At 37.9% G+C, this 14,535-nt stretch overlaps 1 protein-coding gene across 3 annotated transcripts in view; it reads left to right on the top strand.

Moving 5' to 3' along the window:
• cdh22 (cadherin 22) overlaps positions 1–14,293 on the top strand; it is a 186,559-nt gene extending 172,266 nt beyond the window's left edge. For all 3 annotated transcript variants that reach the window (XM_087801455.1, XM_087801454.1, XM_087801456.1), the window contains 4 exons: positions 1,436–1,553; positions 5,119–5,268; positions 7,098–7,199; positions 12,059–14,293. In XM_087801455.1, the coding sequence (XP_087657581.1) occupies positions 1,436–1,553; positions 5,119–5,268; positions 7,098–7,199; positions 12,059–12,609 (921 nt within the window). In that variant the 3' untranslated portion in view covers positions 12,610–14,293. The remainder of the gene's footprint in view (positions 1–1,435; positions 1,554–5,118; positions 5,269–7,097; positions 7,200–12,058) is intronic.
• The last annotated feature ends 242 nt before the right edge of the window (positions 14,294–14,535 follow it).

The following is a 14,535-nucleotide window of genomic DNA, read 5'->3' as shown; positions in this document are numbered from 1 at the left end:
CTAAATATTTCAACATGACGATACAATTTTAGACTTTAATATCTAAAATAAATGTAACTAAGGTACATAGAATCTGCTTTGATTAAGGGTCGGATGAAAAGGAGCATAAAAAAGTCTTTACCCTTGTGTTATCTCAGGGTCAAGGTGACCTGAAGTCTCGAAAACAAATGTAATTGTTTTATCCTTTGTTTTGTCACAAGCATTTACTACAAATGACAGACATACAATGGATAATGTACAAATTTAATTTAATCTGAACAAAATAACCACAGTACATTAACTTTAACCCAGAGTTCAGGCTGACTATGGGTCTGACAATTGGAAAAAGAAACTGGAATTATAGAAATCATCGTTGTTTAATGTTACATTTTTTAACATGTTTTTTTCTATTCAGTCAAGATCAAGAGACATTTATTTTAATCCCTAAAAAAGCTAAAGAAATATTGTCAAAACGTCATTAAGCAGAGAATCAACAGCGTTTACTGTTTGAAAAGTACAATAAAAGTAATGAATGTCTTGATATCTTCTCTGAAACCCAGTGGTGTTGGTTCACTAAATCCACTGATGGTTCTTGTTACTTCATTAATAAAATTAATTAAAAAATGAATCCACAGAATAACTAGCTAGTTCGTCAATTTAATAATGTATTCATTTTCAAATATGATTATGTTATTTCACTTTTACATTATAGTACATAAATACAGTATATAACAGGTAAATAATAGAGGCTTTAAAACAAAGTATAAACATGATTTGTAAATATCCTGATTGAAACAGTGTTGATTTCTCACTCAACCCAGAACCAACAACTCCTCTAATTCCGAAAAACTGTGCTACAACAACAGCCTAAAAGGCTTCTGTCACTTTAAGAACAAACGCTCCTGTAACAGCTGAGTAATGGTTTGATATATTTCCCAGTGATCTTATCTGAGGCCGAGTATTTGTGAGAGCAGACAGAGGAATCACACCCAGCGAGCTTCCTCCTTAATCATTCAGAGAAATGCCTCACGTAATAGCTGTTCTGGGGCTGTTTGTCATGTGTGTCTCTTCCGTGTGTGTTGTCAGGGAAGCTCACAACCTGGAGCGAGATAAAACACAGCTGCGTTCAAGGTCGACACTTGTGTTTATGCGTGAAGCTTTTATAGCAGGATTGATTTAGGGTGTCCGTGTGATGATGATGATCACTTTTCAGTTGTTGTATTGCTAATTCATGGAGATTAAACCAATTAATTTCAAGTTTAAAAAGCATTTTAAGTAAGAAAATGGTTCTGATTATGAACAACTTTCTTGAATGGTTTGGGGAAACTTCAGCTTAAAGTCACTTATTCTATCATTCCATATTTCAAAAGTTGTTTAATTTGATGTTATTTTGTATTCTTGGCAAACCTGAGGATTGTCTTTTTTCACTTTAATTTCCTTCCTTCTCGCTCCTCAGCTGATACACAACATCAGTGTGGTGGACAGAGACGAGCCTCAAGCCGGTCACCGCTTCTACTTCACGTTGGCCCCGGACTCGGCCAGCAGCCGACACTTCACCTTGTGGGATGTCAAAGGTGAGAGGTCGCCATTTCATTGAAGTTCATCAGCAGTATCTGATTTTATTTTTTCATTGGCTACATTTGTGCTCCTGGGAGTTGATCAAGCAGTGATTTATGAGTGATTTTAAAGAAACAGAAAATGGCTGATTTGTTAGAAGCACAAGTATTGATGGGACAGAGGTGAAATAAGAAATGTCCTCTTTGCTGCTGGAGGATTTCTTCGAAAATGTGTCTCGGAGTCTGACCTACTTCCTCGGGATACGAAATCTCAGATTGGTAATCAACTTTGAATTTTGGGAGCTGTCATGGAGTTTTGCTCTGCTCTTCCACCATGTCCATATCCCCGTATCATTTATGAAGATACTTATTACAAATCCTGGGGGTTGATTTATTAAAGTGGTAGTTCACCCAAAATTCACACTTATTTTCTACTCACCAAGAGAAAAAAGACACTTAAAAACATCCAAATACCTTAATGTTGTTCATCTGTAACTTGTACAACCATTGTTGTATTGAAGCCACGACAAGAGAGAGATGGAAAATCTAAAAAAAAGAACATAGATCACAGAAAAAAAACACAAAGAATATGATACAAAGATGAAGGAATGAATGAGTCCCTGAGTCTATTAGTGTTGCATCATTGGAGGAGCATTTGTACACCACCTTCTTCTCTGCTCACTGATGACAGTGTTCAGAGGATGACTGTCATCATCCATGATGGACAGTAGTTTGTCCGTAGATCTCTGCAACTAACACCAGTGAGTCCATCTTCAACCACAGAGCAAACCCCCCTGATCAACCTGTCCAACCTGTTGATGCTCCTCCTGGACACATTCCTACCCCAACACACCACAGCATAGAACAGAACACTGGCCACCACAGACTGGTTGAACATCCAGAGGAAAAAATAATTAAAAACACAAAAATGGTTTGTGTTCGTATTTATAATGTTATGATTGTGTGGCTGCTGCTGTGACATTATCAAGACATGATGATGTTTAAAGACAGAAATATTTTAGATTTCCCAACAGCCTTCCAGTAGATAACATCATCCCCCCTTTGGGTCATCATAAAAAAACAAACACTTTTTATTCAGTGACAAACTAAGAATTAATCATTTTAAAGTTAAAGTTTAATCCCTTGTGCTCTGTCGGGAAGATGAGTTTTTGCATCCTTGTTTGCGTTGCTGTTGCGAATGTTTCCTGCAGATGCCTGGTTTATAGATGTGTACCTAAGCGGATGTGACATCTGCCTAAATCAAGATTGATCTGACACCGGGGAAATGTCAAGGGAGCAGCCCGAGCTAGGGAAATGTCACCGTGCGGAGGCAGCTGGGTCTGCGGCAATCGCACGTGGTCATTGGGTAACAAACACACATGCTGGTTATAGACGGGCCGGGAACGATACGGGGAAATAATGTTTCCTGCACACATACAGACATGTGAAGAATATGATTACGACAATACACAGCATGTTCTCTGACATGGTTGCACAACATATAGAATATAATCCAGTGTGGTTTGAATGCTGCATACACTGAAACAATACAAACTTGATGTTATTATGGTACGTTTTTGGAAATAAATGTATAACTAAACAAATTAAGACGTTATTCTAATTAGTAATTTAACTCTCAAGTAACTTAATATAATTATTTGCAAAAGCTTACCATAATAAATTAAATCAAACCCAACTTTTTCATTTTTTCAGCTTCACCTTAACACCCGCCTTCAACAGTTGAAGAGCACACCTCTGCAGACTTTTGTTAAAGGCAGGCAGATCCCCATGTCTTTTCATCCTCGTCCCACCACGGACACATTTGTCAACTTGTCACTTTCAATCTGTCATCCTTGATTTCTGTCATCACGGCTTCATGTTGTGCTCTGTCTCTGAGCCGTTGTCACTCGATGATGACAAGGCTCTCCCTTCATAGCTTCACATGTTGGTGGAGTGGTTTTCAATCCAACACTTTGAGCATCATTTCTGCAACACCTTGAACCATAAAATCTCAACTACCTCTCAGTCCGTCTGTCTGTCTGTCTGTCTGTCTGTCTGTCTGTCTGTCTGTCTGTCTGCCTGTCTGTCTGTCTGTCTGTCTGTCTGTCTGTCTGTCTGTCTGTCTGCCTGTCTGTCTGTCTGTCTGTCTCCATATATCTTTCCATCGGTTTGTCTGTACGTCCAACCATTATCCGTCCAACCATCCATCCACCCTTCCCTCAATCCATCGACCCATCATGTCTGTTTGTCCATCCAAAAATCCATCCATCCACCCATCCATCCATCCATCCATCCATCCATCCATCCATCCATCCATCCATCCATCCATCCATCCATCCATCCATCCATCCATCCATCCATCCATCCATCCATCCATCCATCCATCCATCCATCCATCCATCCATCCATCCATCCATCCATCCATCCATCCATCCATCCATCCATCCATCCATCCATCCATCCATCCATCCATCCATCCATCCATCAATCATCCCTCTGTCCATCTATCCATACATCCATATTTATATTCCTCCATCCATCCATCCATCCATCCATCCATCCATCCATCCATCCATCCATCCATCCATCCATCCATCCAATTCAATTTTACTTAAAACGATTCATACATCCATGCACCATATTTACTTTCATCTATCTATTTACCTAGCTATCTGCCTGCCTGTCTCTCCATCTCTCCATCCAACTATTAGCCATCTGAACATTTATACATCTGTCCGTCCATCTATCAATCGTACCTGTCTATTTATCTATGCGTCTCCTTGTGGGACTAATAAAGGAAAATCTTATCTTATCATCCATTCAGTTGAATAACATGGAAACATTGTATATTATACTTATAATAACATATTGTGTTGACCACATTAACCATTTACAGTGACAAACAACCACAAAAGGTGTACAAGCTGGAAGGACGAACTTCGAGCGTAATGTTCCCGTGCACGATCGGTAATACAGAGATTGTACTACATGTGCCAGAGAAGCACTCGGGCAGCAACGAGAGCAGTGATATATGCTCTGGGAGATGGATTGCTCCCACCGTTCATGCAAGTCTGCCCACAAAGTTGATCAGTCTCTATTTGTCAGAGCCTCCTCTTGTATTTCCTTGTCACATTCAACTACATATTTTTCTGAAACAGCCTTACTCAATGTAGCGCTCTCAGTGGTATATGTGGTTTTAACTACTACGCCAAACATTTTACTTTCTCTTGAGCAATGGTTTGGTACTTCATCATCATCATATGAAAAAATGTCAAGAATCAATACTTTTTTCTTTTGCTAACCACAGAGTGATAAAAAAAAGCTGTAAGATTATGTATTGTATTTTAAAGCCCTGTTGAATAAAGTAGGGTTTATTATTCAGTATTTTGTCAAATAGTTGAAATTCATTAAAGCCTTTTTCAACAACTGTTTCCTGGTACAGAAAATTGATTTCAAGTCCATGTGACCCGCTGCTTCCCTGACATCATTCCTCAACAATACTCTCTTCTATAAACCCTAAATGTTTATGCATATCAAGCAAATTATTTTGTCTTTGACTCTGTTTTTTCCTTAATCCTGACAGACACCACAGCTGCCATTAGGACACAGCGAACAGGCTTCAATCGCCATGAGCAGAACGTCTACTTCCTGCCCATATTGGTGGTCGACGGTGGCCCACCTTCGTTGAGTTCAACAGGGACTCTTACTATACACGTCTGTGGCTGCGACTCGGGTGAGTGTTACAGTCAAATAACGCAGCATCAGCACGGTCATTGTATGAGTCAGCAGTTTGCAGGAAAGTCTTGCGGAACTCAGCGTTATATAGTGTTCATCCATTCATTTTGCTGCTGCTGATTACCATACAGGGGGAAGGGACATAATGTGTGTGGGACATTCTAGCTGACCATTTTAGGTGTCTTCACTGCGAGAGGAAACTGGAGTTGCCAATCCAAACCCTGTTGACTGAAATGGAATAACACCCTGAAATCCATCCCAGTGAAATGCTCTTGTAAAATGATGGTATTTTTTAAAGTTTTTGTTTAAGCAAAATGCTTACTTGAAGTTTTGTTTGTACAGAATACAAAAACAAATATATACCAATAGCATTACATTAAAGGGCTACTAATGTGTTGATTTAAGTGTCTCTTAAATTTACCTTGACGAAACAAGAGGTCATTGTGCTTATCAATATATGTCTGTTTGTACAAAACTCAATTTAATTGAAATATTTACATTAGTTGTGATTAAACCCCAACCCCTGAAACCCTTTGTTTTCTGGAGACTAAATCTTGTTCAACATAACCACACCCACTCTTCTGTGATTGGTCGGATGTGGATGTTTGTCAGTGCATGTAATCAATCCCGGAAGTCTCCATCTCAAAGGGACACATTGTATAAAGAAAGGGGGCGTGATTACAGCTGGCTGGAGGAGTTAAGCCTTAAGTCCGTCACTCATGTGTCAAGATTTCAGACGGTGGAGAACTTTATAAAGTAATAACCTCAAAACATGGTCATGATGAGAGACTTACTGCATCTTGGAGAGGAAGACACAAACATGAGTGAGTCAGAAATTACAAAAATTACAAATGGATTGTCAGAGAAGAGTATCTTAATAACTCTAAATATTTGTAAAAGAGGGATGGATCTAACCTAAATAGATAACCAATCAATAAGGAAAACAGGATCATATTGAGAACAGCTGCAACTGACAAGATGCTTCACCAACTGTTTGCTGTTGCAACTGCACAAAACAGGAGCTCTGGGATTTGGTTCATGTTTTGCATATGCGAAGAAGGCTCGTGAACAGGTTCCTTAGAGAAGTTTTATGTGCGTGGAGGGAGATATGAAGGACACACTGTTACCGACAATCCAGTCCTTACACATTTCGTGTAGGAGTCTTGTTGCTGCCTCCGCTTAACTGATCAGGATCCAGTGTTCATGGAAAGAATCTCCCGATGGACGCTTGGAAAAAGTTTGTTCAGGCTTCTGCTTTAGTTTAGGTCTTAGTACTTAGTTTTTCTTGGCCCGTTTGCACTAAGCGAACATTGTAAAACCATAAAGGATTGCCAGTTTAATTAGTCGAAGTCAGAAAAATGCAAAAATAAAAATGTAATTAAGTGAAAATAACACAAAAGAATGTGCATGGTTCGAAGATGACCAGGTGACTCATCAAAAACGATGATGAATAAGACCTTGCCGAACAACCTTCAATGCACCGCAGATATGTTTTGCTCTGAGCTGCTTGTCAGAGGTCAAAGATAACAATGAAACCTACAAAACAGGCAACTGCTTTAAAAGAGTTGTGACTGTGATGGAGAACATTTTAGATCTGCTTGATTTAAAGATATCGTGGGATGTTAGAATCTAAACTTAGAGATGCCACTTAATGCTTCAGCTGGAGCTGATTAATCATTCCTGATTAAACGTCTAGGAAGTCTACCAGCCACCATTCAGCTGAACTCACGTCTGGAATGACTAATACATTTACTCTGGTCTATGTACATCGATTAATGTTGCATCTGTATAATGAATGACAGTCTTCTTCTTTCTTTTGCGACACAGAAGGAGCCATCCAGTCCTGCAACGCCACGGCCTATGTAATGAGTGCTGCACTTAGCCCGGGGGCACTTATAGCTCTTCTCGTCTGCATGCTCATCCTCATAGGTAAGAAGATGGATTCACTCGTAGATGACTGCATGGATGGATGGGTGGATGATGGATAGATGGCTGCATGGATGGATTGCCAAGCACAATTCATTATAATGGCTTTTTTGCACACGTCATCACTAAGTTGAGACTACAAGTACTGCATTCAGTTGCAGTGGAAACGGAATAGCCTTCGACACTTTGCCTTTATGAATTAATATCACTATTTTTATTTTTATTTTTTTTAACAATTTCTATTTTTTTTAACATATTTTAGACCTTTATACATGTAAAACTGTTGGATGTGTATACACTTATTATAGTAATAATCATTTGGGTAAAACAAAAATATTTGTTCTTGTAGAAAAAAAACATAGTAAGATTGCAAATAAGAGTCAAACTCCAGTCCTTTTTGTTTGGACAATGCAACATTACCTTTTATTTTCAGGATTTTTGGTTGTTAAGAAAAACTGTAAAAGTAGTTTCTCCAGAAAAGTCAAAAACATTTTCACAATGGACGTTTATGTGTCGTAAATGCTACTTTGCCCGAGGAGAAAATGTATTCTCGAAGATAATACGGAATCCCTTGTTGAATTACAATATGAGAAAAAATGATGGATTACTTGAATAATGTCAAAAATAACTAGAAAATAAGTTAAATAAGAAATAAATAACCAAACACAATATCAATTATTATTGCTAATGTTGAAAGTGCTAGCTGTCCATCAACCTGCTAACAAGGCCATACTTGTTGCATGCTGTTATTAAATGTATTCTTAATTTAATTCTGTAATCTGGTCATTATTTATTGTTATTCAAAAGTTCTTAATTATTCACTATTTTGCTATTAACGTTCTTTATCCCAGATATAGTTGGTTTTCTGTCTGCACTATTTGTCAGCCTGGTAAAAAACATTATTTTCTCTAAATCCAGAAATAATTTGGAGGATTTGTTTGTCTCTTTTTCTTCCTTGCATCTTCTGTGTGTATTGTGTAAGCAAGTTGCGGAAAACGCCCTCCACCTGCTGCCTCATTTTTATTAATGTTATTTAAAAAATATATATATAATAAAAACAACTGTTATGAAATATTGTTAAGGAAGTCATATGCCTGTGCCGTTTTATCTTGTTTTATATTGAAAGACCTGGAAAAACTTTATCAAAAAAAAAGAGAAAACTTATTTCACGACTGCAATAAGTCACTTAGACTCGAAGCACTGGCATATGTGGAAGGAAAGCAACTGAAGTCGGTACAGAGCAGCTGTCTCAGCACTTCATCAAGAGTCGCAGGCTTTAAATAGACTTTTTTATGACATGCTCTGATTTCATGAAGACACAGATGCACGCTGACCCTTTACAGACTGAAAGGCTTTGTTATTGCTATATCTGAAAGTTTCATGAGGTTCCCCTCGCTTCATCTACTGTACATTTTCATCCTTAAATACAAGAAAATCCCCTTCGTAGTTTTAAGATGGACGTATTTAACATCACTCTGGCGTTAAATGATTGAAATTCTGACACTGAGCTGCTGTTACTATGACTGGTAACGTTCTTATAGTGAGACGTAAAACCACTTTCTACATCCAGCAACTCCTCAAGCATTATTTATTTATGTCTGGATATAAAAGCTTCAACATAGTTCAGTAAAAAAAAAAAAAAGAGTGATCTTTCTCCTGCAATGACCTTTAAAAAAGTATTATTTTTAGATTCAGGCAGGGCTAAAACATGTTTTAATGTGTCCAATTTAAAATATTTGAGTCAATTTTTTAAGTTAAGTTAAGTTTTGTCATTCTATTTATTATTTGATTGGTTTCATTTGATCATCATTAGTATACAAATCTAATCAGACAGCAGTTGTCCAGAGATCCGCATCCCCGGACTTTCTCCAGTACATCAATTGTCGGTTAATGGGAAAAATGAAAACAAATTTACATGTAATTACTCTACAAAAAGTCCAATCATTAGAGCATTTTAAAAGGCCCGTGTGATGAATCCATTTCTTGCCGGTACAGCATCTGCATGCATCAGTTCTAATTAACTCCCATCTGTTTATGCTGAAGTTCAGGTTCTAGGCGACCGGTGTCGCCCGAGGGTAAATTAACGTTCCTGTCAGGAACGCTTATCACAACATCTGTACACATGGGGCGGGGGAAACGGCTTTGTATGTATAGAAGGCAGCTACACTCCAGGTACATATTGTTCTTACAAAGGTGAACGATGTTGTGTTAACGTCGCCCCCCCGGGCGTGCAAGTTAAATGGCTTCACAGCTTAGCTGCTAATGTAGATTGTCTGGTGAACTTGCTTAACTTGATCACAACATAGCACTATATCCTTTTTTTTTTTAAACGGATCTTTCGAGACTGTTTTTTAAATTAGCAGAAGCGATTGGTGTTTAGCATGCATAGCCAAGCTTGCTAAAACATGACTGCTAACTAAACTCCTGTGGCAATTAATTCACCTCATTCACGGGGAGAAGAAGAATAAACACAATGGGTAGAGACGCTGCTCTCCCAGTGGAGCCCGGCAAACACGTTGAGCAGAACGAAGGGAACGTTATCAGTCTGCGATGCTGCATAAAATCCTCATTTCAAGATGAGCCAGACTCTTTAGTCTGCCCCAGCTCTTTAGGCAGAAAGCACACAGAGTATTTTCTTCACACGGGTTTATTTCTAAGGGAATATTTTCTTTTGCGGAAAAAAAATGACATTATTAGTTCTCAGGCTGAGTCACTGTCAAGTTATTTAACAATCAACTGGATTTTTTAGCTAGATCAATTAATCCAGAAAAGTTTGGGCAAATTTCGGTAGAAAAACAAAGTTATTTACAAAGCCGTCATAATGAATGTCATATTTCATTATCCACAATCTGATTCATTACCTCATCAGTTCAATCTTTTATTCAGAAAATGGAAGTGAAACAGAAAATTTGTCCCAACTTCTGCAAACCGGGACATGGCAATTTTTGTGACGTTTAGCGAGTGCTCATGGGAAATGTGGTCTCCCTTCGGGCTAAACACTACCACTTTAGTCAGGTGGCGTCTCTCGACTTCAAATCGCATTGAATCGCTTTAAGAAAACTAGGCTGAAATTACATTTTTTATTGATGTAAATTATTTGTTTTTGACCAGCCACAAGTGGACACTTGATGAACTGTAACGTTTGTCACTTTCAAATTGCCTTCACTTTTCAAAACTAGATGTTTCCCTGTGGGAACTTGTGTGAATGGTTGTATGTCTTTGTGTGTCCTGTGATGGACTTGCGTCCGGTCCAGGGTGTCCCCCGCCTCTCGCCTTAAGGAAGCTGGGATGAGGCTCCATGTGATGTGATCCCCATAATGGAATAAGCGGCAGAAAATAAATGAATGAATAAATGAATGTTTTCCACATGATGTTTTCTCTTATTCAAACCAGATCTTATAAAGGTTAAGGGAGGTATTACAGGGGACGGGTGGACTGTGGTCCCCTAAGGAACTCCTTAGTTATGTAGTGTAAAACATTTGACGCATTGTCACTTTTTCTCTGCTTGTAATCTATTTATTAAAAGTGTTTCAGTCCATATGTATCAAAATCAGAAGAACATTGACACCTTTGTAGGGTAAAGGTTTATAAGAAATGATAGGCAAGCTATGAGTAACTTCTTTTTGGTGGCCAAGTTATCGGATTTTACCAGAGAGAGCCAGTAAAATGTGTGTTTTTCGAATATCTGTTAATATTTGAAGGCTTTCTGTTGTCAAGTAATCAATGGTATCAACTATTCAGGATCCAAGACAGCAAAGTTGAGCAAAAATCTGATGCTCAGATCCAGATCCAGACCATCATGTTAACCAGCTGGAGCGATCTTGTTTTGACGCTGTAAGGGAGAGAGAGGATCTGGAGAACACAGTTGTTGGAAAGCAGAGATCAGAATCTGGGGCTTCACTGTGTCCCAATAATACCCAGGAAAAGAAAGATAAAACAGTATGCCGGCAACATCTCACAATTCAGAAACCAGCCCAAGTGTCAAAAGTCTATCAGTTGGGATTCCTTGATAACGATTATACCTGGAACATGGTGTTAGAATCTGGAAAAAAAGGTTGTAGGTTGTCCGTATTATTGTACTGTGAAGCAAGTTCAACACTGGAAAATGGAGATCTGGAAACACTGGAAACTCTGGTCTGTGTTTGGTTGATCGTACTTCAGGAATGCTGAGGCTCCCACAAAGACAGCTTTATGTAATGTTATCTTAATGTTCTTTTTAAAGGGGCAGTTAACCAATAATTCAAAATCAAATTTTCTACCCACCCTCATGTCGACTAAGGGTTGGGAGAATTTTCAGAGTAATCCATTCCTCCTTCCAATAACTTAAAAATGTAAGTTAATTTTGCTGTCTTTTCTTCATTAACCAAAAACACACACTTAACACAAAACATACAAAAACATAAAAATACCTCCATACTGCTCGTCTGCAATGTCTCTCTTGTTCTAAACCCCTTAGATGATAAATTATTCCAAAAATGTCATTTAAAAAGTCTTTACACCGACACCGGCTTAGTCATGTAGACACTGTTAGCTTGCGCTAGATTTACCCTGAGGCACTGGGAACTTACTCTAAATACAAGCTTCAAATATAAATAGACTTTTATTTTCACGGAACAATTACTCAGGTCGGGGCATCAATACAAGATGGACAGTAATGGAGGTATTTGGATGTTTTTATGTGCGTCTTTCTGGATGAAGATGTGGAAGAAGACAATTGAGCTCCAGTCGCAAATGGCCTATTTTGCCTATTACTCTAGATTAGTCTTAAAATAATCCAAACCCTTAATGAGTAATCTGTTAATTTAATACCAAGATAAATTTGGAGGAGTAATTTCTGTTGTTTCTCTTTCTTATCTTTCCAGTCCTGGTTTTGTTGATCCTGACCCTCAAACGCCACAGGAAGGGCCAGAGGATGACCGAAGAGGAGGAGGACATGAGGGACAACGTCATCAAGTACAACGACGAGGGCGGCGGGGAGCAGGACACTCAGGCGTACGACATGAGCGCTCTGAGAAACCTTTATGACTTCCCTGAGGCCAAGAGCTGTGACTCTGGCTCAGACATCCGCTCGCTGCCCCAGTGGATGCAAGTAAACCGTGTCGGCAACGGCGCAGTGGACGGAACAGCAGCAGCTGCCGCGGCGGCAGTAGTGGCCGCAGACTTCTCCCTGTTCAAAGGCTACATCCATAAAAAAGTCGAGCAGGCAGACGCTGATCTATCAGTGCCGCCATATGACTCATTCCAGACATATGCCTTCGAGGGGAACAGTTCACCAGCGCTATCTCTCAGCTCCATCCACACCCTTTCCACCACCTCTGAACAGGATTTCTCATACCTCAGCGACTGGGGACCACGATTCAGGCAACTGGCGGGCTACTATGCTGCAGCGAACACTGAGGAGGAAGGGTCCTAGCACAGCGTTAAGAATTAAACTGACCTCCACCCTCATTTTCCCCTCCATCTCTTGCCAACCTCCCAAAAAGCCACAAACAGTTTATTTATTCTGTTCAATCAAGTAAAACAATCGTATGTTTAGTTTTTGAAGAAAAAAAAACTTTATCCTGGAACATTTTAAATAAGTGAAGGAGTTTTGTTGTTTTTTTTAAGTGAAAAAGAGATGCCTGAAAGAACAATTTTGAAATCCCAAGTCTGAATCTCTGGGCCCACAGTACAATGCCAAGTCTCACAATAGTATTTATTTAAGGTGAAGATATTGATGATTATTTATATCTTTTTGGAATATTTATTAATGTATGCATTTCACAACATTCAAGGCAGAGCATTCTGTGTTCTTGTAATTGTTGTTGAATCAAGAACTATTCAACTTGGACTTTTCAACAAAATAAAATCCCAATTTATGGATTTCTTTGACAATAAATTTGTCTAATTTCCAGTAACATAAACATGGAATATAGATCCAGATGTTCTAAATATTAATTAATTGTTTTTTGGGTGGGGATGAGAGGATTTTTTAGAAATGATGTTGCCAATTAAAAAATAATAATTTCTTCAAGACATTACGATGAGATTAAAATTAAGTAGTCAATATGTTGGCTTTTTTCCATTAGGAAATGTTAAGTGTAATTTTATCCTATGGAAAAAAAGTATTTGGTGAAATATATGTTCAAAAAATAAGATAAAATTTGATGACTATAAGTAAAAATCATATCAAATCATTTAGATGTTATTATAGCTACATGCATTAATAGATTTTAACATATATTTTATTATTTTTTATTTTTTATTTTTGCTAAATCAAAGGACATCTATTTTACTTTTCCAAAGACAATACTGTTACCGAGTCATCTCCTTTTCTCATTAAAAGTAATCTTTAAATCTCATAAAAACACAAACCTTTTTTTCGTTTCCCAAAGACAATTAAATGTGGTTTGTCTCAAATAAAAATAAATACTTAAATGTACGAGAAACAACACTTTCCAACAGAATATTTGCAGCTAAAACACAGGTCACCTTCATAAAGTATATTTGTATTTATTTTCTGTAACCTCTTTTTGTAAAACAAAAGACTCTGGATGGCGTGATGAAATGGGAATGAAGAGGAACAGATGGAGGACAGCAGAGACAAAGAAAAGCGCCTGCCAGATTTGAGACTGACATACTTTTCATTGTATTCCAGCAAATAAGGATTTTTCGAGGTCACAATCTGAGGACAACTGTGTTGAGTCAATAAGGCACAAACTATGACAGTGAAAACAGAAAAAAAAAAGTGTCTGTTTGAATTGAATTGGCTTCTGACCAACTTTGTACCACCGGGAGCTCAATCCCATTTTAGACTTCTGTGTGGATTTTGTGCAGTGTTCTATTCATTTTATATCCTGAATGTTTGTTTTTTTGTGTTGATTTTCTTTTTTTTTTCTTTGGGAACTTGTACTTAAAGAGCGGTGATGGTTAAGGACTGATCGCAGCAACCTGACACCCACAACCTACTCAATGTTGACCTGAACATTCAAATGTATGGAGACAAAATATATGGAAAAAAAGATCAATAAATAAATATTTAATTTGTTTTTTTATAAAATGCACATTTTGTTGTTTGGATTGATAAGTAAATGGAGCATTCCTGTTTGCAGATTTGAGCTGATTTATTAAAACTCAAATGTGTGTTTACTTAAGGGAGAGGCTTAAAGTATGGCAGATAATGGCAACAAACCACTTGACAACATTCATCATCATCCCTTAAATAAATTAAAATGGATTATTAGCTAAATAAATTAATAAGTAAACATTCAATTAAAGCCTTTATAACTAATTGATTTAGACAAAACTAAGCTAGTATTAACCTGTAACTTTAAAACTCGTTTGGCTAGTCTAATAATGG

This window comes from Callionymus lyra, chromosome 10, assembly GCF_982586985.1.
Source record: "Callionymus lyra chromosome 10, fCalLyr1.hap1.1, whole genome shotgun sequence".
NCBI classification, from domain to species: Eukaryota; Metazoa; Chordata; class Actinopteri; order Syngnathiformes; family Callionymidae; genus Callionymus; species Callionymus lyra.
The sequence above is the reverse complement of the archived record's forward strand: the minus strand, read 5'-3'. Positions and strand labels throughout refer to the sequence as shown.